The sequence below is a fragment of the Manis javanica genome, chromosome 7 (assembly GCF_040802235.1).
Source record: "Manis javanica isolate MJ-LG chromosome 7, MJ_LKY, whole genome shotgun sequence".
In the NCBI taxonomy this organism is placed as follows: domain Eukaryota; kingdom Metazoa; phylum Chordata; class Mammalia; order Pholidota; family Manidae; genus Manis; species Manis javanica.
Window position 1 is genome coordinate 44,213,195 of NC_133162.1, and position 25,762 is coordinate 44,238,956.

General features: G+C 52.0%; 1 protein-coding gene across 1 annotated transcript in view; it reads right to left on the reverse strand.

Annotated features, from left to right (window-relative positions):
* LOC140850399 (cadherin-23-like) overlaps window positions 1-25,762 on the reverse strand; it is a 298,275-nt gene that overhangs the window by 59,940 nt on the left and 212,573 nt on the right. The window contains exons 10-11 of the mRNA XM_073240888.1: window positions 24,942-25,054; window positions 23,161-23,349 (exon numbers count right to left, since the gene is read on the reverse strand). Coding sequence (XP_073096989.1) covers window positions 23,161-23,349; window positions 24,942-25,054 — 302 coding nt within the window. The remainder of the gene's footprint in view (window positions 1-23,160; window positions 23,350-24,941; window positions 25,055-25,762) is intronic.

Sequence of the window (25,762 nt, forward strand, 5' to 3'; positions counted from 1 at the left end):
GTTTCTGTGGAACCAGGGACTGGCAAGGGAGGCATGCCTTCCAGAACCTGTTCCTGCTGAGAGGGGGGCAGCCAGGCAACCTGAAAGCCTTTACATGGTCAGGGCAATGATCCTGGTAAGGCTGGAAACGACACCCTCAGCGAAGCCTGAGAGCTCATAAGATTCTTATGCCCCTGGAGCTGTCCCAAGGGGGCTCAAGTGCATTTGTGTAATGAATGCATGTTAATATTTACCCATCAGTCTCTTGAGTTTTTCTATTTACAATTACTAATTGGCAAAACCAGGGCACTGCCAATCTTAAGGTCCAGGCAAGCAATGGGGTCTTGAGAGCCCTCAGCCCAGAGTGGGTCTAGGGGGACTATGCACACGTGCTCCTCTGGCCCTGACAGGCCATGGAGTTTCCAGTTCTCCCTGGCATGGCATCCATCTGTCAGATGGAGGGGACCAATTAAATGCCCGAAGGGGCACTAATAGCCAAAGCCAGCAGAGTGTGACAGCTCTGAGCAGGTGACACCAACACCTCTCCTTTCCCTGGACCTTGGCCCCGAAGGGGAGGGGATAGGCTGAGCAATGCCTGGGCAGGTGGAGCAACACCTTGTGAAGCCCCCTCCCCCTGGTGCCCACCATGCCTTCCCAGCCCTGCTCCTCCCAGGCTCACTTACCAAATTCTATCAGTAGGAGTCGTTCAGTCAAAGGGCATGGAGACCGAGGAGCCGGAAGGGTACAGAGTAGAGGAAGGAACCAGAAAGAAAAGATGGTGAGATTCAAGGTCTGGGTAAGGGACAGGGGCCGAGACAGACCCGAGTGTGGACCTGGGACAGCCCCCTCCACATCTGAGGGGCCACAGCCTCTGGGGATGCTGAGGAGGGGTGTGGGGTATGCACAGGTGCAGGGCAGTGGGGAGGTCTGTGCAGCCCCACACTTAGGAATGGGGACACAGAGGAGGAGGTGCAAAGGCACGAAAGGTGAGGGGAGGACCAGGGCTCCTGTCTCCCTGGGCTCGCTTGGTTCTCAGCCAGAGGGAGGGGAGCAGGTGGGTAGTGCAAGGCTGGGAGGGGAGGGGTCACATCCCCGTCCTACTCACAAGAGCTGGAAAAAAAAAGCTGCAGGAAATGACCCCAAGCATTGTCATGTTTTAATTTTCCTAACATAGACAATGTTAAGGGGATGATAAACATAGACATGGAAAATTTTCACATAGTTCAAAAGCATAAACGGCATACCACCATCTCCCTCTCCCCATTGCCCCAGCCACTAAGAGTCGATACCGCCCCCAATCCTTGGGTCTCTTTCCCCAGGAAATCCATGCATATATGAGCGGTATGTATCTATGTCTCTCCTCTTGGACACAGACAGTAGCACACTATACATACTGCTCTATGCCAAACTTTTTTTCCACTGAAAACTGCACCTTGGAGATTGTTCTGTAACTGTACAAATAGATGACAATATTCACAATAACACAGCACACATTTAAGGGACACCCACTTGTTGCCAGACACTGTTGAGAATAACCAGAGAATAACTCTCTGTTGGGTATGGGCAATGCGAGGAGCCCCTTCAGGCTGCAGACCATGCCTAGCGTAAACCTCCATCAGAGCAGGCACACAGTAGGTGCTCAGGAAGTGGTAGGACTTTGCAGCTTTTCCTCACCCACTACCTTGTGCGTCCTCTTCCCACAGGCCATAGGGCGGAGGTAAGAACACTGAGTCTGGAAACCCCTCCTGAGAAGCTGGTTGCACAGGCTGTTGGCAGCAGAGTGAGGATAAGAGCCCAGGCCCAGCTCCCAGGGCCCAGCTGAGCCCTCCAGGGCTGAATCTAAGGGAACTCCAGCAGGTGAGGCTGCCCCAGAAGGCAGTTTTGAACTGGCTTTAGGAGTGAAGGAAGGGAAAAAAGGACCAGCAGAGTAGGGATTCCACATGGAGGAAGTGGTTTTAAACCTGGAGTTCTCAGTCCTGTCATGTGCTCGTATCAGAATCACCTGGAGGCTTTCTTAAACTAGACTGCTGCCCTCCCCCAGGATTCTCTGACTCCACAGGTCTGGGTTGGGGCCTGTGAATTTGTATTTCTAACAAGTTCCAGGTGAGGCCAATACTGCTGGTCTGAGACCACCCTTTAAAAACCAAAAGGCCTAAGCAAAAATAAAAACCACCACCATGGAGCAGGGAATGAATAGTTAATGATGAGGCAAAGTGAGATGATTTGCACAGAGTCCCTGTGGGAAAGCCAGCAAGATGGCTGGAATATCAGGAGGCTTTGGGGGCCTCCTAGAGTCCCACCACAACCACCCTCTTGAGGGCTTCAGCACTCAAGGTTTTCATGAGCAATGGGGAGCCACCCTAAGCTCTGGAGCAAAGGAACACTGGGGTAAAAGAGGAAGGCGAACTGCTCGGCTGTGTGTGAATCACTCTAGTGCACCCCTCCTCACTGGCAGCACCTCAGAAGTTTTGACAGTGGAGCTCTAAGGAGAAACACGGACGCCCATGGCCACTGTCAGGATCTCTCAGGTGTGAGGCCCAGGCAGCTGCATTTTTTTGACACTCCCTAGGGAACTACGTTGCACAGCCAGGCTGGGAAGACATCAGTGGGTAGTGAGGGCTGCTTGGTGGCACCCACAGGGATCCAGAAAAGGCCAGCAAGGGAGAGGCAGAGTGGCTGCACACCAGTCACCTGGGGATCTTTAAAATATTTCCGTGCCTCGGCTGCATCCCAAAGAAATCAGGTTGGTGTTGGGGAGAGGGGCACACATCAGGATTTTGTCACATTCTCCAAGTTATTTGTTCTAATGTGCATCTGAGGATGAGAATCGCTAGGGCATAGCAGCGGCTGAGAGTGGTACAGGGACCAGTGGCGTCAGCATCACCCAGGGGCTTGTTAGAAAAGCCAAGACAGCGGCCAGGCCCAGGTCGGGGAAATCAGACTCCGGAGGGTGGGGCTCAGCCTCTGGTTTAACAAGCCTTCCAGGTGCTGTGATGCACTGATGTTTGAGGATCATGGGGGCAGTAAGGCGCAGGAGGCAGTAAGGCGAAGGAGGCAGCAAGCCTGCAAACAGCGGGGAAGATCAACCAGTGAGAGAAGGGGGATGAGCCGCTGGAGGGAGAAAGCTGAGTAAAAACCTCATGGGGGTGGGGGCTGGAGCTGTGACGCGGGCACAGGCAGGGGACACGAGTGAAGGAGCGAGGAGATGCCTGGAAGGTGGCGCTGAGCTCAGTGTAGATTCGGGCTGCATATCTGGCCAGGCAGGAGCTCCGGATCTCCCTGCCCACATGGCCTCCCAGCCCTTTCAGGCTACGACTCTGGGTCTCAAGGAGCTCTGCTCCCTTCTCCTTGATCTGCCACCAGGGACTGGGAGCTCACTCAGGCCTGTCCCTGTAGTTGTCAGGACCCCTCATATGGCTGTCCTGAGACACCAGGGCACCCTTCTGGCTAAGGGCCCTCAAATGCTCAGCCTACCCCTTTCAGAACCTGCCCAGAGGGCCAAGTCCTGCTGGAACTTGGCTTGTAACAGTCAGTCCCCGTGTACAGGTGTGTGCGTGATCCTCACCCAGTTTGCTAAATTGGTACAAAACCCCTATTAACTTCAACCCCGGCCAGACGTCTTGTAGAAAAGACAGCTTCCATTTATCGAGCCCCAACTATGTGCTTTACGTACCTTAACCAGAATCTACATAACAGCCAATGACATCAGTGTCAGCCCACACCTTTTATGGAAAAGGAAACTGAGGCTAGAGAGGGTAATTTGTTCATGCCTCACAGCTGCCAACAAAGGCCTGGAGCTCCTCTCTTGGGTTCCTGCGGAGTCTAAGCTCTTCACCATCCCACGCTTGAGTCCCTTGCCCACTACTGCTCCAGAGGTCTGCGAAGGACTGGAAGGAGACAGCTCCATATGGCAGGAGCTAGGCCTGCGGGGCAAGCAGGCGCCTCTCCCAAGGTCGCCGATGAAGGCTGAGGGAAGGGAAGTGCGGGCTGGTGGAGGGTGCAGGCCCTGCCAGCCCCTTAAGGGCTGCTTTGTGGGGCTGGGAGGGCAGGCAGAGGCAGGAGGCCCTCTCTGAGCTGTCGAGGGGCAATTTTGTTAGGAAAGGAGACAAAAAGGAACATCAAAAGGAGTTCCAGTGTGTGTGGAGAGGAGCCTAGTGGATTAAATTCTCTTCCAGCTGGGAGAGGCGATGAGAAGGCTGATAGGCGGCAGCCTCAGGTCCTGGAGCTGAGCGGCAGCACCCGCGCTCCCCGCACCAGGCTGGGGAGATGGCGGCTGCCTGCAGGGCTTCCACGGTTCGGCTTCACTTATTTGTTGGGAGCAGGGAGGACATGTGAAATCTCTCCTCCTGCCGGTACCCACCCCATGCAGCAAACTGTGTTTTGCTCTTGACAACTGAAGTCTCATCATTCCCTACCGAGGGTTGCACACCAGCTCTGGCGAGTTCTCAGCTGCTGCCAGAAGGGGCTGCCTTCTGACCCTGGGCTCCTGGAAGTGTCAGGGTGGCCATGAGAGCGGTCAGGGCAGGCACTGCTCAGAAAGGACACCTCTCCTGTCTCCCTGCAGCTCCCAGAGCCAGCAGACCCAGGTCCCTCCCATTGGTCACCTGGCTCTGTGAATTGACCCAATATTGGTTTTCAACTATTTATTGTTTATTATGGGCCCTCTGCAAACTTCAGCTCTCTGAAATGCTCACAACAACCCAGGGGGCCACCAGGGTGGTATTTACATTAACAACTGCCACACACAGGGCCTCTCCTCCTCTTGGAGATGGAGCTTCAGGTTGGCCCCTACTGTGGGCTTGCATGGGAGAGTCCTGGCTTGTCTCAGGGCCTGTGCCTCCCCTTCTGGGTGTGCCTCCCCTTGGTCATCATCACAGGCTTCACCTGTGCCATGCTTCTGGGCACTGGCACTTCCCTGCCTAGCTCCGGCCCCCACCCCCACCCAGACCCCTTCCCTGATGAGTGGCCTACAGATGCCTCTTTCATCCCTCTGGCTCTGGCATGGTTCTTCCTGTCTTGAGGCATCTCCCTGCTGATGGCGACACCTTTTTGCACCTTGGAAATGTCCATCTCTGCTATAGGTCAGTGTAGTAGCTGGGTTGGTGACCCAGTGGTATGCTGCAGTGCAGAGAGTAGGTCTAGGGTTGGGTTGCAGGCTCTGTCATTTCCTAGCTGTCTGACCTTCAGCAAGGTCCCAGAGCCTCCTTTTATTCATCTGTGAAGTGGGGAGAATGAGGCATATGCACAAGATTAAGAAGCAGTGTCATGTCTTTGCCCCACTGTGATTTGGTAGGTGACAGGTGATTTATATTTTCTTGCCTAACACAGGAGGCTCTCTGATGGTAGGAGTCTTGTGTGTTTTATTTTGTACCCTAAATGCTAGGGGACACGTACCCCGCTCTGTGAACTAAGTTATGCCTGGAGGGGACCTTAATTCCTTTCAACTGAATAAGGAGGACCAGGGTTGTGTAGATGCAGGGTGCCAAGGGAAGGGCAGCAAGGACGAAGTGGGTCTTTATGTTGTGGGTAGTTGTAAATAAAGTCAGAGAAGGTCCAGGGACCTTGTGAAGCTTCTGGGGAGGTCTGTGGGCTGGTGGACACCCTTAGCTCAAGCTAGGAACCAGGCTAAGGACCGGAAGTGCAGAGCTGAGCTCCCACAGTCAGTGGCACCTTCACAGGAGCCCTGTCCAGAACCAGGCCTATCAGGGAAGTGCCTCAGGCCCAGTGATTCCAGACTGTGAAGCCAAGCTTCAGTGGTGGCTAAAAGCACTGCCTTTGTGATTTATGAACAAATGCTTTTACCTCCTCAAGCCTCCATTTCCTCATTTTCAAAATGGGAAGAATGAGGGCTACCTGATAGGGTGTGGTATGTGAGCTGCAGATCGTGGCCAAGTGCCTGGGATGGAGTAAGTGCTCAATAAAAGAGAGTTGTTATTCTTGTTCTGGGGAGGAACTGATTTCTAGATCTTGGCTAGGAACGAGAGGCAGGCAGAGAAGGAGAGCAGTGGTTTGGGTGTGTGCAGGGGTGAGAGGACCCCGCCTCGGGCCGGGTGCTGTAGGTCTCCCTCCCTCCTGCATTGGGCTCTGTTGGTCTAATCCATGCTATTGAGCGGCAGAAAATCAAAGTCCACCAAGATGTACTCTTATCACAATTTTGTCCACCCTTTCACTTAATTAACCCCAATCAGACATGCCGAAGTGAACCTTGGCAGAAGGCCTGCCCCCCACCCCCACTCCCCTCAAAGATTGCTGTTTCTCCCTCTAGGCTCCTACACCTGGGTGGGGGTACTGTGTTCCTCTGGCCCTGCCTGCCTCCCCATGCCCACTGCAAAGCTGGAGCCCAGAGGCTGTCACTGCCTCCATTCCCTAATTCTGCCTCAACCCCAGGGACCTTCCAGATTTCAGAGTCTAGGGGAACTGATGCTGACACCTCCCCTGCAGTTCCTGGGTAGGACCGCCTCTGTCTCCTCCTGTTGCCCCACCCCTCCTGTTCCTGGGCACAGAGTCTCAAGTCCAGCGCAGCAACAAAGTCCACATCTCACACTTGGTAGCTCAGCCTTCTTTCTCTTCTGCAATCCAGGCTTGTCTGGCCACTAGAGGCTCAAAGCCTCATTTTCTCCACCCTGAGTGGGCCGCCTCTCAGGCCTGCATTGGGGTGAAGGACAGACACTGCCCTTGGCTCTCAGCCCACCTGTACCACCTTCCCAAGCTCCTCTGTGGTTTAGGCCCTTGAGCAGTGCGGTCAGGAACCATTTGCCCTGGACCGGCTATTCATCACCACGTGACTGGGGCAAGCCCATTCCACTCCCTGGGCCACAATTTCCTGATCTGCACAATGGGAAGTGAGAATTGGGTGATTTTCTAAGGGCCTGTTAACACTTGCTGGACTTTTTAAAATGCTTTCCAGTCCATCCTCTCTCCACTGCCTCTGTTACTCCTTCTCTCCCCTTTCCTGCTGACCTTTTGTCGTCTTCTCTGCATTTCCTCTCCCCTTCCATTGCCCTTCCCTCCTCTAGCCTTCTTGCTCTGTCTTCCCCTTTCCCCCCTCACCTCTCATTTGCCCTTTTCCCCCTGCCTCCTTTACCTTCTATGTCCACCTCTTTTCTCTCTCTCCTCCTCTGTGTCCCTCTTTCCTTCCCTTCTCTCCCCTCCCTGTCCCTCTGCCAGACTCCCCCTCCTCCCCCCAGGTTATCTGCTGAATTCCACACACGCCTGCACAGACGGGATCAATCCAAGGCTGCCTTGCCTTCAGCTTATCTCTGCTCCAAATGATTGATTTTCCCTCTTTAAGAGTAATTTGCTGGTGAATTCCATGTATTGCAAAAACCCCTGTGAAATCTAATTCAATCCGATCGGCAGCTAGCACTTTGGGGAAAGAATACTCGAGAGCTGTCAATTTCATTGCGCAGACGTGTGTATTATTTCGTCTGTAGACGAGGGTGCAGGGCGGGCAGGTGCTCCTCACCTGCACGTGCATCCCTCCCTCCCTCAGGAAGGATCTTGTCAGTAGGTCCTGCAGCCAGCCCTGGCTCTTCTGGGAAATGAATTACAATATGATTGGGCACATGCACTAATGTAAATGAGGGACAGGTGCTTCCAAATGGTTTTCCTAATTTGCAGCCCACCACCCTAGTGCACTATGGGAATCTCACATTTTCAAAGCCCAGCTACACCTGACCACCTGTCTCTCTCCTTGACATCCCCCCCTCCTCCCACCCCCTTCTGTTTCTGGGCACAGAGTCCCAGCTCCAGGGACTCAAGTAAAGCCCATGTAACATGCTAACTAGTTCAGCCCTGCCATCTTTTTCTTTCTGCATTCCAGGCCTATCTGGCTCAAAGCCTCAGCATCTCCATCTTGGGAGTAGGCTGTCTCTCAGGCCTACATCAAAGATGATGGACACTGCCCCTAGATGACCAGCTCTCCCAGTTTGCCTGTGACCTAAAGTGCTAAAACCTGGGCAGTCATAGGCAAACCAGGAGAGGAGGCCCCAACTCTGTGAGGCCTGAGAGCCCAGTAGGCGTCAGATGGCAACACTGCCCTGGTATGGAGGTCATGCACTTGTGGAAAATGGGTTCTAAGCACCTAGTTACAACCACACTAGCCCCAGTGTCCTACAGGTGCCCCTCAGATGCTGCCACTTCAGAGACTCAAGCCCCCATGCAGCTCATACACAGGAGCTGGTCCTCTGCCAGGGAGGATGGGTACCCAGCTGACCTAGAGCCTCTTGCAGCCCTGGTGACCTTTGCTGTGGGTAGGTATCTTCTGAGCAGGGGTCATAGGTGCCACCTATGTCCACCTGAAACAGCAAAGCTAACTGCACCTACCTCCCAGGGTTGGAACTGGCCATTCTGGCCTCATTTCTAGGCCCTAAGAAAATAGCCATTTGTGGTAGGATCCAAATATTTGGGCTGCCCTGGGCCTCTAGGGCAGTCAGCCCAGTGGGTTCTAAGGGAAATAAAGCTGCTTTAGGGGGATTGGCTGGGAGGGCTAGGCTCCCCTTAATAGTGTCTGTGGGCATTGCCAAAGGGCAAGTGTTATGTGGATGGCCCAGGGGTCACAGGGACCTTTCCAGGCCCACACATGCAGAGATTGCTGTCAGGCTAATTAATTCATGTGCAAAGGATAGGAGGGGCCACACAGGATTTGAGGCTCAAGCTCTTAATTTCAGATGACATGCTCCACCCCCAACTCCCCATGATCCCAAGGGGGTCAGGCCATGTCCCCTTCCCCTTCCTTCCTTCCCTTCTACATGGGACTTTGGAAGGCACGTGCCCCAGATGGAAAGCTTAGCAATTCCTTCTTCATGGTCCTGCCTTGAAATCCAGGCACAACCCCCAGCACAGGTGACCACATTCTTAACTTTAAGGTCTGGTACCCCAATCAGAATCTGCCAACTTGGACCTCATTCGCATACCTGGCTTCCACCAGCCCCCTCCTACCCCACCCTGGCCCCCACTCCACTGGCAGTGAGTTTTGGCTGGGGTTGGGGCTGAGGTAAGTGTTCTCAGAGGCACAGGGAGGAGAGCCCAAATGCAGAGGAAAAAAGGTATGCATGTCAGTTTGCCCCAAGCTCAGAACTATCCCACGGCTCCCTCTGGGGCCCCTTCTGGAAAGGATCCTGTGGTCAGAGTCACGGCCACTGCAGCAGGTGTATGAACCTCATTAGCAAGCCAAGGGGCCATCCAATCCTTTTGTTTCTGGCCAGGCCTGCTAGGGGCCTCAGGACAAGGGGCATGGATGGCAGAGACCGAGCTGGGGGCTGGGCTTTGCACTCAGCAGCTGCCTGCCTATTCACTATGCTGGAACTATTTCCCTGTTCCCACAGAGAGAGAAATGCACAGCAGGTAAAGAAATCTAAATGCCTTATGGAAATCAGGAGGGACACACTGCCTGCCTCTAATCACCCCTCTGTATTCCTCTACTTCTGAGTCCATCTTCTGCGTGCCTCTGGGTGGCAAGAAGGGCACTGAGAGGGCTGGGGGAGGAGGAGAGAGCCCTGGAGCTGATGTGCTTTGTGACCTCAGGCAAACTGCCCTCTCTTGGCTGCCTTTCAAAAATCCTAGTTCCTCAAGGGGCCCACAGAGCAGAGCTCAAGACTATCTAAAAGCCATGAACCTGGGTGTCCTGGGATCTGGGAGCCAAAAGGGAGTAGGTGATTTCATCTCCCTCCCAGTCCCAGCCCCGCTGCCAGGAAGGTCTGCCCAGCTTTGGGTTCCTTCCCTCCTGAACGAAGATTCCACAATTGCCCTAAGGAATGGGTCCTGGGCTGCGACAGGGGGTTGGGCTCTCTGGTGGATGGGTGATTATGCCTAGTGACAGCCCCATGCGTCACTCAGCCACCCCTGGGCATCTGGAAGTCAAGCCTAGGCACAAATGACCAGGCCTGCAAAAAGCCCCTCCTACTCCCACATTCCACACCTTCTCAGGCAAACATGTGTTGGCCACACAACATCTATGACTGAATGAACAAGTGGGCTACATGTGTATTTATTTGAATGTGTGGATATGAGAAAAATCAGAGGACAGAGACAGGAATAGTGGGGAGGGGGACAAAAGATGATCAGATTCAATAAGAAATTAACAGACAGAAACAGACTGGCACAAGGCAGCGGGCAAGGATGGATGGGGGCATTCAGATGACAAGCTAAGTTGGGGTAAATATGAAATGGGGAAGTCCCGGCCTCTGCTCAGAAGAGTGGAGGCAGCTCCTATCTTTCATTTCTCCTAGCCTGCCCCTTTGAGCTTCTGCTACTCCCATCCCTGGGATTCCAAACCCTAGCTTCATTCCAACCTCTGCCTTTCCCACAGACCCCACATCTAGTTCCTGCCCATTTGTGTTGTCTGCCATCCTCCTCGGTCACTGTCCACATTCTCCTGGTGTCCATATTAATCAACCTAAAGCACAGCTCTGAGGCTATCACTCATGCCCATGAACCATCAATGGCTCCGGATTGCCTACTGAATTAGGTTCAAACTCATTGTGGCATTCAAGGCCCTCCAGTCTATCCTTCTGGCTTTATAGGAGGGTGTATATTATATACCTGCTGAAAATTATATGACAGAGAAGAGAAGGATGGTGCTGAGTTAAAAGTTCAACAACGGTGCTATTTATGCTGGTATCTTTCACTTCCCTTTTTTTTTGCTGGGGGAGGGGTGAGTGGAGAGGTTTTTAATATTTTATAATTTTTATAATTAACATGCAGTGAATTGACATTTGGGGCATATAGTTCTATGAGCTTTAACACATGCAGCTTTGTGGCATCCCAGTCACAACTAGGGAACAAGACAGTTCCACTGCCCCATAAATGTCCTTATGCTGTTGGTCCTCCTGCCCCAACCCCCACTAACCACTCGTCAGTTCTCTGTCACTACAGTTGCATCTCTGAGAATGTCACAGAATCATTCAGGATGTAGCCTTCTTGATTGGCTGCTTTCACTTCACATGCCTTTGACATCTGCCGGATGCTCACGGCACCTTAGTGGTCGGCTTATTTAAGCTTTGTCCTGTCCTTATAGGATGAGTTTTCAGATCTGCATGGATCTGCGGAACTGAGGAGGGGAAGTCCTGCATCTCTCTATCTGGTTGGCCAGGGGAGGGCGTTGAAGGCAGGTGGGAGGAAAGGGTCAAGTATCTTTAAAAAAAAAGGCCTGGTAGGCCTGCTCTGTAAATGTTAGTAGATTTGGACATTCCCTAAGGAGGGCAATTAAGAGTCATTATGCTGAAAATAAAAGTAAACACAGATCCATATGCTATGGATGAACCCTGCCTGATGTTAGGGCAGACTGCCTCACCCCTCTTCTGAGTCCTAAGAAACCCCCCACCCCCAGCCCCCAACTGCCATAATCATTCTTCTGTCCTGCAGTGCTCCCTCCCCATCCTCCTCCCGCAGGGGTGGAGGTCAAACACCTTTGCGTTTGACCTCATCTCCCCTCATGCGAACATTCGAACATTCGGGTGCCCGGGGCTGCCCTGTGCAACCCTCCTCTCTGCTCTACCCACAGCCACCTTGCAGGTGAGCCCAGCTAGACCCATGGCTTTAAATACAGTACAGACCTTGGTGATGCTTCCATTTCCACCTCCAGCCTGGCTCCCCAAAGTGTTGACTGCTGCCTCCTTGGCTCCTAGAGGCTCCTGAGAGTCAACTGTTGGATTTCCAGATCTAGAAGAGCCAGCTGGGGTCATGCTGACGGCTTGAGATCTGCCATAGGAGCAGTATTTACACCACAGAGATCATCAAACGCTTCAAATATGGGCCTTCCCACCCCACAGTGCTTTTTGGACATTTAACAGCAACCCCTCTCTGCCTTCTTGGCACTTCCATTTGGATGTCTAACAAGGTCACACATAACTTGTTGAAAGTTAACCTACAGATTCCATTTCCCTGTCACCAAATCTACTGCTTGACCATCTCAGGAAGAAAGAACTCCATTTTTCTACCCATCAGGTCAAATACCTTGTACAGCCATTCTCAACACCCCCATGCCAACCCACCCCTCTCACGAGCAAATCCAACTGACTCTTCTAACAGGCCCAGGAGCTGATGGCCTCTCGCTCCTCCACACACCTGCACTTACTGACTCCACCTCCTCGGAAAGGCCCCTCCCTGTATTGTCTCTTCACCTTGGGCAGCCAGAATGTCCTTTATGTAAGTTTTCTGAGATAAAATCCACCATTTTAACATATACAATTCAGTGGTTTTTAGTATATTCATAAAGGTGAGCAACCACTCCCTCTAATTCCAAAACATTTTCATCATCCCCAAAGGAAACCCTGTACCAACCAGCAGGGGTTCCTCATTTGCTTCCCTCCAGCCCTGCAACCACTGATCTGCTTTCTGTCTCCATGGATTGCCTCCTCTGGACATTTCATATGAATGGAATCATACACTATGTGGCCCTTCATGTCTGGCTTTTTCACCTAGCACATTTTCTAGGTTCGTCCATGTTGTAGCGTATGCCAAGTACTTCACTTCTGTGTTGGCTGAACGACATTCCACTGTGTGGAGATCCCACATTTAGTTTACTCATTCATCAGCTGGTGGGCATCTGGTTATTTCCCCAGACTGTTCTTTAGAAGCTTCAGTCAGATCAGTCACTTGCTTCCTGCTCACTACCCTCAGGGAGCTTCCGGCCTCGCCCCAGTGAAAGCTGAGCCCTGACAATACCTTGGCCTGTCTGACCTCCCCTCCTGGCCCTCCTGCCTCCTCACCCTTCCCCATCTGAGGTGCAGGCACACTCCTGCCTCAGAGCCACTGCACTTGCTGTGCCCTCTGCCTGAAATGCTCTTCTTCCAAATATCCACACAGCTGGCCCCCCACTGCACTGATAATTCTCCTCAAATATCAGGGAGGACCCCTCGTAACCCCACCCCCAGCCTAGTACGCCCTTAAGCCCCTTACCCTGCTTGATTTTCTCCACGGCTCTCATCACCACCCGATGTAATGCGCATTTACTTGCTTGTTTCTTGTCTCCCACCACTGGCACACAAGCTGCCCGAGGGGGACTTGGGCTGTCACACTCACTTATGACTAATACCTAGAACAGCATCTGGCATGCAGTAGGTATTCGATGAATATTTGTTGAGTAATGAATCGGTCCCCATCTCCCACTCAATGCAAGAGTCCTTCTAGGGCATTGCTGACTTTTTGCTGCCCCAGGCCTGTGGGCACCTGGTACCCCATGCGCTTTACTAGCTGTTGTGTATCTTTCACCTGCTCTGTGACCTTATGTAGAAAGCTTCCCCTTGGAGGCTAGTTTGGCCCAAATGAGAAGAACAGCTATCATCTGCCTGTTGACACCAGACTCAGTGCACATGGCAGGACAAAGGAGATGAAAACACACTCTGTGCTTTTTAACCTGGATGTAAACGTACAATGATCTTGATTTTGAAAATTTCTTCTGTCAATTCCTTTTCAAATTAAATGGGTAACAGAAGGAGAAACTGAGGCCTGGAAGGGAGTGGGGAGTGTCTGCTTTAGCTTTCATGGGCAGAATGACAACACAGCCACAAACCCTTTCCTTGTGGTGGAATACCTCCTGCTCCCACCCACCCACCCCTGCAGAGTCAGAAGCCCAGGAAAGCAGGCTGGGAGGAGGCCCTGTGCCCTCCTGGGTGGCCCACCCCCACCACAGCTGCCCAGAGGGGCCTGCTGCTTGTTGACGGGGATGTTTCCAGTGCACGGTCACAGTGATGGGGTGAGACACACAGCCACAGCTCCCAGCTGAGACGTGCTCACCCCCACCCTGAAACGAGATTAAACAAGATACACCATCTACTGTTGTCAGGGGTGTGATGGGGGCGGCACAGGGGGCAGGTGGGAGTATGGGAGGAAGAGACCTCATTTTAAGTGAGACTGGGCTCCCCAAGGCCCACAGTGAAGGGGCCCCAGGGTGGGCGTGAACCAGCCAAGGGGTGACAGAGGAAGAGGACAGAGGACAAAGTGTTTCAGTTCTATTTCTGATCTCAGATGGGGTCTTCAAGAAGATCAGCCACTGCTTTTAGGAAGCATGACACTGAGGATAAAACGCTTCCCACTACTTCCCATCCATGTCAGTGCTGCTCATGACAGTGGGTGTGTGGGCATGGAGGCGACTGCTGCCAGGGAGGTGAGGGAAGCGGGGCAACGCCCCATATCTAGCATGGAAGAGGACCTCTAGCTGCTGGAGGGGACTCGTCAGGGAGCCGCAGCACAGGGGCGGGGGCCGGGGGTGAGGAATGGGTGCTGGCGAGCCAGCTGCCAAAGAGGCCCTGCCTGCTTCACACCCCCACCAGGGCTACAGGGTCTGGTGTAAATAGCACGCTAATTAGATTTACGGATGAGACTAAATTAGGAGGTGTCTGAATCACACTGAGGACACCCTCTAGGTCCTCAGGGAGGCTGGAGCTTAGCATGCTGGGCGGAATCACACTACAGGATGCAGCCACGCACAGAAAAATCCTAATAATCATCGTCGTCATAATAAGAGCCTCAGTGAAGGCAACTGGGGAGAAATTAATGGGAAAAGGCACAGATGGGGCACCCTGCTCCCCCTGGCTTCTCTTCCACAGAGGCTTTGCTTTGAAGTCAACAGATATTTTCTGGCAGAGCCTGAATCTTGGAGAGGAAGCCTGGAAATGTGAAGTGAAGCTGTGACACCACAGAGGTCTTGCAAACAGACCCCTGCACACTGCCAGGGCAGAGGACGGTGGGGAGCAGGGAGATGAAATGGTGCAGAACGATGCTCACCCAGGCACCCCAAATTCTAGGTATCAGCTGTGTTGACATTGCTCTGGGTGGACACCTAATCTGTGCTATGCCACAGAATCACAAGAGAACGCCTTGGAAGTGGGAGCAGCCAGGATGGGCCCCCTGGCCTGGGGAATGGGTGAGGCAGTGCTGACCTCCTCTTTTTCACAAGCTTTGCCTCCATTGCTCCCTGGACCAGAGGGCCCTCTACCCCTACTTCCTCCCAGCTTTACTTCACTGATGAAATCACAGGCCAGGTGAGAGATACAGAATGTTGGAGGTATTCCTTCCACTTCCTTAATACCTCCTGGGGGATTCAGTAGGAGGTGGGTGATTTCCAGCCAGATCCCCGTTATCTCCCTATGGAGGGGGAGAAGGGTCTGGATGGTTGGATAATAATACATCCACAGAGTGTGCAAAAACCTACAACTGCCTCCATGGGTGCTGGCAGCCTGCCCACCCCTCTCTCCCCCATCTCTCCTCACTGCTTCTAGAGTTTGGTTTCTAGTTCAAATTGCTTCGGAAAATGGGAAAGCAGAGGCACGTGCCCTCGGTCACATCAGCAGGTGAGGAGAGTTTAGGACAGCTGGGCTCACTCCCTGGGGTGTCAAGGATGCATAGCCTGTGTCTCTACTGCAAAGGAGGTGCTGGTGGAGAGATTTATGGGGCCTGGAGGGTCCAGAGCTCACAAACAGACCCTCAACTGGATGTGTGACACAGAGCAAATGGCCTTCCTGCTCGCTCTCCATCCTAAAGGGTTGTGCAGCTCAGGATGCCACCCCAGAAAACCAGCAGAATGTCAGCGGTAGCAACAGCCTGGGGAGGAAGCTGGGCCGAAAGCTGTCAGTTAGTGAGCAGAAGGATTAAGGAAGGGTTTTCATCTTTTCTGAGCAGTGGACTCTTCTGACAGTCTGGGGAAGCCCATGGAACCCCTTCCTATGATAATGTTTTCTAATTGCATAAAATAAAATACAAGGGACCACAAGTCAGTTAATTATTTTGAGATATAATTACTGCATTATTTTAAAGATACTTTAAATACATATATAGAATTACCTGTTTCTTAATGCATTATACAATGAGATTGAGCAGTGGGGTCTAATATATGCTGTGATTTCAAAGTAGTGATGAGTGTAAATGATATTTTGAGATCCCATGACATCTGTAATATGATATGAAAATATCTGAGATTTCTCTTGGGGTCAACTCATATCACTGTGGTTGGTTTCTATTTTCATAATTAAAAGGAGTACTGAAGTTCAATGAGAGGTTAGTGAAAATAAAGGTGGAGGCTTTTCTCCACCGAGGGTCACAGATATCCACTGACCCCCTGGACTGAGGTTAAGAACCCCTGGACTGAAAGGAAGCCTAGGAGAGGCCCAGGGGACATGTAGCCACAACCTCACAGGGCTGTGTGAGGAGAGAGGCCAGAGAAACTGCAGGCTGGACAGACTGACTGACAGGAATAAACGCGAAAATAAATTTAAATGAATACAAGGTTGCGGGCTGGGCTCCATGACAGGCCTGGAACACATGTGGAATGGAAAATGAGGGTGATGGATAAAAATAAAGCAGAACAAGGACCATGTCCTCTTCTCACTGCCCCTCCCATCCCTGCAAACAGGAATATGGTCTTTTCTCTCCATCATTTGCTTTCTTTTATTTATTTATCTGGTGTTGTTTTTTCCTTGGGGAGGTGGGTAATTCTGTTTTTTTCTATGCCCCTCAAACAAATGAATCATGTCATCTCCTGTCTGAAATAGGAATTAGCTCCTGCCAGATGTGTCCCCATTCACCTCTGCAGTGCAGGCATCCCCTTCCTGCCTTGTCTTACCTCCCCACTCACTCTCCCACCAGCCACACTGGAGGTGGGAGACCCACTTGCTTGGTGGGACCAAACCTTTGCAAACCATGGCTGCAAGTGGGGAGCCCAGCAGTACATGCAAGACACACAGGATTGAGAGTTCAAGACTCTACAATGCACTGGCTGTGTGATATTGGGGAAGCCCCTTAACCTCTCTGAGACTCCATTCTTCCTCTCTGAAAAAGCCACAATAATAAACATATTTCTCAGGACTGGAGATAATAAATGCAGATAAAATTGGAAAGTGCTTTTATGGGTCAGACACTGTTCTAAATATACATATTATTCAATCCTCACAGCAGCTTTGTGAGATAGGTACTACTATTGTCTCCATTTTGCAGATAAGAAAACTGAATCAGAGAGGATAAACAAGCCCTCTCAAGTCACACAGATCAAAAGTGGCAGAGTCAGGATTGAACCCAGGCAGTCTGGTTTCAAAGCCCTATTTTTATCTACTCCAGCTGCCTCTCTCCCCTTAGCCCTGAAACCCAAACTCCAGCTGGTAGCAAATAAACAAGCACACGAACTGGCTGGGAGAGGCTGAGGTTGATGGGGTATGAGGCGCGCAGAGCGGCCAGGCCCTTCTGCCTGACTTGGGGAGTCAAGGCAGCTGGCTCAGGGAAGGGAGGATGGGCCGAAGTTGGGGGCAGGAGTGAGGTGGGACGATCAGGAGCAGAACTGGGGCGGGATCTGGCTTCCCCGTTTTCTTCACCACCTTCTCTGGGCAGTCAGGGTAGGTCTCGCTGCAGAATGCTATTGTCAGAGTTCACAGAATCCCAGGCTGATTTTCACTTGGGAGAAACTCTGTCCCAAAGACTGGAGGTGGACGCTCAGTCTCCTGGGAAGAGTTCTGGAGGCGGTTTCTAATAGACTTGCTGGGTTTCATTATCAGGGGACTGGGATCCCTGGCTTCTTGCAAACATTTAAGAGCAAGACAGTTAACCTGCAAGAGAGCCTCAGGTTAGACACTAGAAAGCACGGGCTGGATGGAATAGATGGCGGTGGGAGGGTGGTGGTAGTGGTGGTGGTGGTGGATGGGTGGGTAGTCTTCAGAGTAGACTTTGCTACATTTCCCTGCCTCCACCCTTGGCCCCTGACAGCACATTTCAATGCAGAAATCAGAGGGCTCCTTAAGAAAGGTGACTCAGAGCATGTCAAGTCCCTAGCTCCCCACTGGGAAGCTTCCTGTATCTGGCAAGGCCTGGCCTGGCTCCTGCTGCTTCCTCAGCTCCCCGGTGACCTGCCATACGAATCTCTTTGAGAATGCCAGCCCATTTCTGGGGACCTATGCCCTTGCAGGGGTGCACCTGCTGCTCAGAATGTTCTCCCTTGGTAAATCTGTGTGGCTGCCTCCACGCTTTTAACTTCAGTGCGGACAGCACCTCTTTGGAAGACTTTCTGGGCCTACTGAATCAAAGACAGCCCCCTACCCCACCCTGTCACTCACCCTGGTTTTGAGTCTTTGACAGTCATTTCCACCTGCAGTGATAGTCATTTCCACCTACAGTGATGCTGGGGCCTGCTCTTCTAGATCCCCCCTGGAATGGAACACACACTTGGAGGGCAGGGACATCTTCAGCACTCTCTCTCCAGTGGAGGGCACAGAGCAGATGCACAATAATATTTGTTGAGTGAATGAATGCATAATCCCTTCACCTGTGTAAATTTCAACACAGTCCTTCAGAAAGGCCAGGGGGTCGGCAAATCCATGAGCTCTGAGGGCCATTCTGCAATGACTCCATTCCCAGAAGTAGGGCTCTAGAGGCCTCTCTGAGGGGATAACAGCACCCTATTCCCCACTCCAGCCCTGCTCCTCTGCAAAAATATTCTCAAGGACAGCAGCAAATATGTTCTGAGCAGCTGTGGGTAAGAAATGAGACAGAAATTAGACGGATCAAATACTCCCAACTCCTGAGAAGAAAGGTGCGGAGTACATGAATCGTGTTTTTCCTGACGGGCAAGTGAGAGGAATTGTTTGTTTTCAGCTGAGTCAACTGGGAGGAGCTGTGCACAAGGCAGAAACAGCATTTAAAAATAAACACCTCTGATGGAATTGGTAACGCAGTGGATGGTCTTCCATACTCCCTGCCTTCCCCTCCAACCTTTCGGAGGCAGGACACGTATATTCATTTGCATCTAAGTAGAAGAGTGCTTTTTAGGTCAACTGAACAGAAAATTCCAGCCATCCCTATAATCCCACCCTGTGCAGATGGAAAATCACGAGAGCCCTTGTGGCTGGCACGACTCTAGGGAGGACTGGGGAGGGCTACAGGCATGATCAGAGGAGGAAAAGTTGGTCAAACTAAAGAAAACACAAGAGCATGGTGTGGACAAGGCGCGGAGTAAGGACACATAGGAATCCAAGTGGGTGAGCACTGAGGGGGAGACGTGAGGCCACCCAGCAGCCAGGCACCGGGGAATGAGGCTGTCACAGCCTCTAATTTGAAGCTCAGAGATGAGCTCCCACACCCAGGCTAACTTCTGGGGCCTTTGTGTTGAGATGTTTTTGTGTGATTTGATTACAACCCTCTATTTGCATCTCAGCTGTCACACGGAGCAAATAGGTTGTTGCTGGTTTTGGCTCACCCCATCCCTTCCCACTCTGGCTTCTCTGAGTTTTCTACAGCTGGGCAAAGGAGAAGAAATTACTCTATGAGACTTGACAATGAGGATGGAGTCCTTGGGAGATAGTATGGGGCTCTTTCAAGCACCTTTGTTAGCTTGAATGGTCTGGCAGAGCCTGAGTTCAGCAAGAAACTGAGTAGAATCTCAGAGCTGGAGGGGATGGCAGGCACTAATAGGGCACGGCACCGCTATTTTTGTGTATTAGACTAGAATCCTCGTTAGGAACGACTGCCACAGAGCACTGACTGAAAGGTTAAACTGCCTCCTCCTTCCCCGTTTTCCACCAGCACCTTCTACTGCCCCACTGTGGACTTCTGAGGACATCTTCCTATACAGACTCAGACTTGGGCTTCAGCACAGGGGCACTGACTGGCATCCTATTTGGATAAAATCCCAGGCCACCTCACTACTACTTTTATCATTTAAACACGCTTTAACTCAACCAATATACATTTGTGCGGTGCCTCCAGGTGCCCAGCAGAGTGTGAGGCAGTGGGTTACCTGGGGAGCAAAAGGACGCCTGGCCTTGCCTGTGGGTCATTCAGTCTAAGCAGGGAGATGCTACTGAGATCCTCACACTCATAATGCAAAACCACGAGCGTGTCAGTGCAAGGGAGAATCACATGGTTCTACAGAAATCTGCAACACAAAGATTTCACCTCTCCTCATACTCCCTTCTCTCCTCCAAATCTGCTCAATGAAAACATTTTTCTGCCACACCTACCAAATCCAGAGTCCCCTTCAACCCAGACACAAACCCCAATAGATGTATTCTCTCCTTAGAGAGCAAACTGGAAGACATGACAGTGTCTTAAAAATCTCCGTTACAAAAGCTGCCTAGTTTCTATAAGGTTCCCTGATTTTTTTCCCAGATTCTGGACCCTTGGACAGCCCTCAAATGCCAGTGGCCTCTGCCTTCTGTTCCTGTTGGCAATGTGGCTGGACACTCAACCCTGGGAACTTGGGGCCTGACCCTTAGCACCCACAACTGGGCCTTGGGAGCATTTATCTATCTAGATATGGATCCCTCTATAGTTTTAGAGAGTGGGAGATACAAAAGAGCAGGGCGATGTGGAGAGCAATTTATCCTTCTTCTTAGGAATCAGCCTAGGAGCACATATGGGGTGGTCTGGGTTCATCTCTCCTGGGAGACTGAACAGGACCCAGATGCCTTAGGGTGGGGTAGTCCAGGCTTCTGGGCCACCTCTCCTCATCAATAGTTCTGTCTTTGCACCTCACTGTGCCCTGGAGAACTGGGCCCCTGTGGGGAGGAGGCCAGTCCTCTGCTGTCAGAGACACCGGCCAGCTCCCTGGGGAAAGCAGCAGAACAGTCCCTGGTAGTGCTGGGCAGCTGGTCTGCAGTGGGAGTGCTGATGCCTGTGCCCCAGTGGGGAGCCATCACTAGAGGCAGGCTGGACCCAGACGCCCCTCAGCATTCCTGCGGATGTTCCAGACAGGGCTTCCAGCATAGGGGGGCTGAGATAAAACCCAAGGGGTTGGGGTGACCTTGAAATCCCCCAACAGTTGCAGTGAGAGGGCCCTGGGGGTTCTAGCCCTGCTGGTGGGATGCTCCCTGGACCCATCTGGTTAATATCAGTGTGTAGGAGGCACAGTGCTAAGTCCTATATACAAATCATCCAGTCTCCTCCTCTCTATATTCCTTGTGGGTGTCCTTCCTGGAAGATGCAAATAAGAAGCTCCTTCCCCACAATTCCCCAGCCTTCTGGAAGAGAGGCAGGGGCAAGTCGCTAGTTCTGGCCAGTGGGCCCTGGGTAGAAGCCATGGAGCCACTTCCAGAATGAAGCACAGAAGGGCTGTACTTGACCAGCTCGCTGTCTTCTCCTCCTGCAGTGACTGACGTGACTGCAGAGTGCACGTCTGAGGACTGCACCCTACCAACAGGTCCCCTGCCCTGGTGCCGGACAAGTAGGGATATCTGAGTAAGAAATAAATTCTGTTTCAGAGTTAATTTGTTAATCAATAGAAACTGATTGACACTTTTCTTTTTGTTTCTTTTTTATACAGATGAACACAGTGAGGCTTTAGAAAGGGTCAGTGATTCACCCAAGGTCACAGAACTAGCAAACAGCAAGGCTGGACTTGAATACAGGTCCTGCCTGACTCCAGAGCTTGGGCCGTGAACCACTATACAAGCTGTCTCCCTTCTGGGGTGCCTCCAAAATTGAGCCCAAGTCACAGTGAAGGCCTTGCAAGGCCTATGTCCCAGCTCACCTTTCCCAGCCCACTACTTGGGCCCTGTGTCAGTCGCACGGGTCACAGACTGTCTCCCCATCTACTTCTGGTCTCTCCCTCTAGGCCTCTCTGTGGCCACTGCCCGGCTGCCAGCCTGACTGTGCTCCCTTTCATGATGGCCCCCGTCTTGCCATAGAGCCTTTCCTCACCCCTGGCCCCTGCAGCCCCCTTCCTCAGCCGAGCACTGGGGCCTGTGATGCCTGCACTCACTGGACTCACACTCCAGCACCAGTGTCTCTCTTGGGCATTATATTAGCTCAAACCAGAGATGGGACTTTTTTCCAGAGTCCTGATTCACATAGCAGTCTCTAATGGGGTGCTGCCCTCCAGGGAGAGACAAGTTGACCCACTGGGACATGAGAAAATGATAGAACTTGTTTTCCTACCTGTTCATATCCACCTTTAAACATTGCTACACTTCTGAACATACTACACTTTGTTATCAACACACTTGACCCCTTGGGATAGCAACCACGGGTTATACTTCTGGACTCCTACGAGAGGCCAGATCAGCTCCTTGTAAACAGTAAGTGCTCAGTACATCCTTTAGTTACCTCAGATAAGTATGGAATGACTTAACAGGAGATGGAGTGCAGGTGCACATGTGCATACGCACACACATGCGCATGCACACACACACACACACATACAGCAGGACTGACTTGCCCTCGTGGCCCTGAGTCCTTGTGGGGAGAGGGAGCCATGTCTTATTGAAAGAAGCTGACCGGGGATGGGAAGGGTTTGGGAAGAAGGGCTCCTTAGTAGGCATGATGGGCAGTTTGCTGAGCAGCCAGAGTGTAGAGGGGCAGGAGGGGTGAAGAGGAAGCGGGCCTGGAGCAAGGCCAGTGTGGGAGCCCCGTGTGAGGAGTAGTTGCAGAGAAGCACCTCCAGCTGGAACACCTAATGGAATTCCTGAGCAGAGTGGGCCAGAGGAGCAGCGGTAGGTAATAAATAAAAATACTATTAACGACTGTGACTGTGGAGAGCAGGGGAGAGGAGGAACAAGGAGGGGCCCAAGAAGGAGGCTAGCTGAGAGGGTCCCCATCACGATGGAAGCCTGTCCCCTCTAGGCCTGGCCTTGGCCTGATGGCACAGGGTTGCCAGGGCTTACAGGGGCTGCAGCCTGGCCTGGAACCTCCACCTTCCTTCCTGTCCTTCTTGACTCCCCCTCACTCACGGCCCATGTCCCTTCCTTTGGAGACTGGCCTCAGCCAGGCAGGCCCTTGGACAAGGGGTGCAGCTGTCCTGGCCCGATCTCTGGCCTAAGGTCCCCTTGAAAGCACTTCTGCTCATCACATGGAAATGGAGGGGTCATCATTACACCGAAAGCAGGGCTAAGACTTTCCTCCAAGGTCATCATTTATACAAGAGCCTCTACCTTTTAAAATTTCTATTTTTGGGTGTATGTTTTATCATGTACATACTAGATTAGTAGGATGGTCACATGTATAATTTCTAAATAAATAACTCCACGTTGGAGGTATGTGCTCAAACATTTTTTGCAGGGTATGGGGTAGTGCAAAAGTTTAGAGACTACTGATTTTTGCAGCCTTATTTATCCTCCAAACATATGAGGGAGGGAGGGCAGCAATGTTTGCTTCCCTTTTATAGATGGGGACCTGGAAGCCCAGAGATACCTGGCATCCTTCCCAGGGTTGCACAGCCCAGGCAGGGTGGTGGGTCTGGATGGGCTATGTGTTCTGGAGACTCACCTCGTCCTTGTCCACCACCTGGATGAAGAGAGGAAGGGCAAAGCCGACCTGTGCCAGCTCAGTGATGGCCACGCTGTAGTCAGAGCTGTTGAATTCTGGGGCATTGTCATTGATGTCAATAACCAGGATGTTGAAGGTCGTGGTGACTGTGGCGTCAGATGGGGTGCGGTCATCATTCAGCTCTGTGCCCTGCAGATAGGGGACAAACACCCCATGGATGAAGGCAGCCATGATCACAATAATAGTTACTATATATCAAGGCTTCTCAATGCTAGGCACTGCACTTTAGATAAATTGTCTCATCTAGTCCTCACCACAACCTCAGGAGGAAGATTCTGTCATTAGCATCTCCATTTTACTATGGAGGCAACAGGCTCAGAGAGTTTAAGTAAATTCTACAAAGACATGCAGCCAGAGTAGGTGTCAAACTCAGGCAGTAGGATTCTAGAACCAAGGGGATGAGGTAGGGTAGGGAACACAAGACAGATCTGGGGGCTCATTGAGGGCCAAGGGAGAGTCTTTATTTAATTTGGCAGATTTGATGAAACAGAGGCCAAGAATTTTTCTACTAGGTAGTCAAGATTTAATTCAGTATGTGCTATGGGCTGAACACTGTGCTAAGCACTGTGAGGGGCTCAAGAATAGAAGGATTCAGATACCTGGGTACTCCATCTTTGGACCCCCTGGGCCCCCAAATACCCATTTCCGGTCCTCACTCTGACCTTCTGAAACAGAATCTGTAGGTGAGAGGCCCAGAACTAGGTATCTTTCACTAGTTCCCCTGAGGATTGGAATTCACAGCCAAGCTTGGAAACTCACTCATATATTTTACATGAAGATGGAAGAACTGAGCTCAGTGTCCTACAGGGAGCTGATGGTGGCACTGGGACTAGGCAGCTCTCTCCCTTGGCACCGCCCGCTCCAATAGGAAGGAAGGGAGGGGAGGCAGGAGGCAGAGAGGGACCCACCAGCCTGGTGCTGGGTAAGGGAAAGGCAGTGTTAGCATGCCTTAGCCCAGCTGGCCCACAGTCCGGTACACAGGGTAGAGAGGAAGGAGCCGGCAGGCTAGCTATCACCCTGTTGCTGCCTCAGGCCCTCTTAAGTCAAGGAGAACAATGAAGAGCCATGTTGGATGGACCATCCTCCTTCCCAGAGCCCCTCTCCTCAGTCCTTGTGCTACCTCTCCCCTCAATCTCTGGCTGAGGCTAGAGAGGACCCCTGTGGCCCAGGCAGCATCCATGCCCTAAATGGGTTTCCCAGGGAATGTCTCCACAAGTCACTGCTTTTAATTAAAACCAGTCGTGAGTGGCAGGGGTGTGTAGGGAACAAGGGACTGTGGTTCTGCCACACGTCCTGGGTGGGGACCCCAGCAGCTTCTGCTCTCTCCCCTCTATGTTGCTGTTTCTAACCAGTTAATAGCCCCAGAAAAGCCATGAAAATTGGAAATGGGGCAAAACCCCAGAAAAGCGCTAAACATAAGAATCTGAGGTGGCTACAACAGAACTTGGAATCATGGATAATAGTAGGAACCATAGGATAAGCACCTACTATGTGCCTCCTCATCCCTAAAATGGGGGTCAAAGTCCCCATCCCATGTGGTTGTTGACAAAGGCTGTGAAGTGCCCAGCAGGGTTCCTGAAATGGCCTGCTAAGTGTTGTCCCTTCCTGATGGGGGCCCTGGGCAGAAGCCCCAGGAATCAGAGCAGGGTAAGAGGGCAGAAGGGACACACCTCCTGGGGTGGGCATCCCCTCTCCATGGGATGAAGGAGCCAGGCTCTCACCTTTACTGTCAGGATGAAGCCATGGCTGTACAGGGGGTTCTCCCGGTCCAGTAGGCCATTCAAGGTCAGAGCTCCGCTGATGTAGTCCAGGGCAAAGATGCTGTTGGTATTCCCTGCAAGACAGTAACATCCCAGGAATGACGGGCATCCAGGCAGGCAGACATGGGGCTGAGGCTAGGGCTCCTCTCTGGATGTTCAGGATGAATCAGGAACTTAAAACGGTCCTTGGCTCAGACTCATGGAAAGGATTCTGGAATACGCAGCCAGGCAGTAGATGGCCATGATTCAGGGAGACAGTTCTGCCTCTGGTTGGCCCCTCCAGCCCCCTCAGGCAGTAGTCACTGCTCTGTTTGTCCTCTGGTTGCTTCCTATGTGTTCACATGATCTTATGTCTCAGCCTAAAAGCCCCTGAAGTTGGGGGCCTTCCCAGCTGCCCCTCAAGATACCTGGCCAGTGCTGGGCATGCAGTGGCAAGCATGTTCCTGAAGGATGGCTGCTCCCAGGACACCTGGGCCCCTGCTCTTCTGCCAGGCTGTGAATTCACCTGGGAAAATTCCAACTCCATTCTTCTTTCTCCCCCTTTAACCAGCCTGTGGGGTATTTACATACTCACTGCCATTCATTCACACATTCAGCAATCCCCTGGGCCATCTGATGGCCGGGCCCTGTGCTTGCTCTTATGGAGGACGCAGGATGTCAGTCTGTCAGGAATTCTGAGGCTGAAGCACTTACAGCCTGCTAGGGGAGCTTTGACAGCCATTAGGATCAACATCTCTTAGTTTTTTGCAGGGAGAGAGCGTTCACACAGGGAAGGCTCAAAC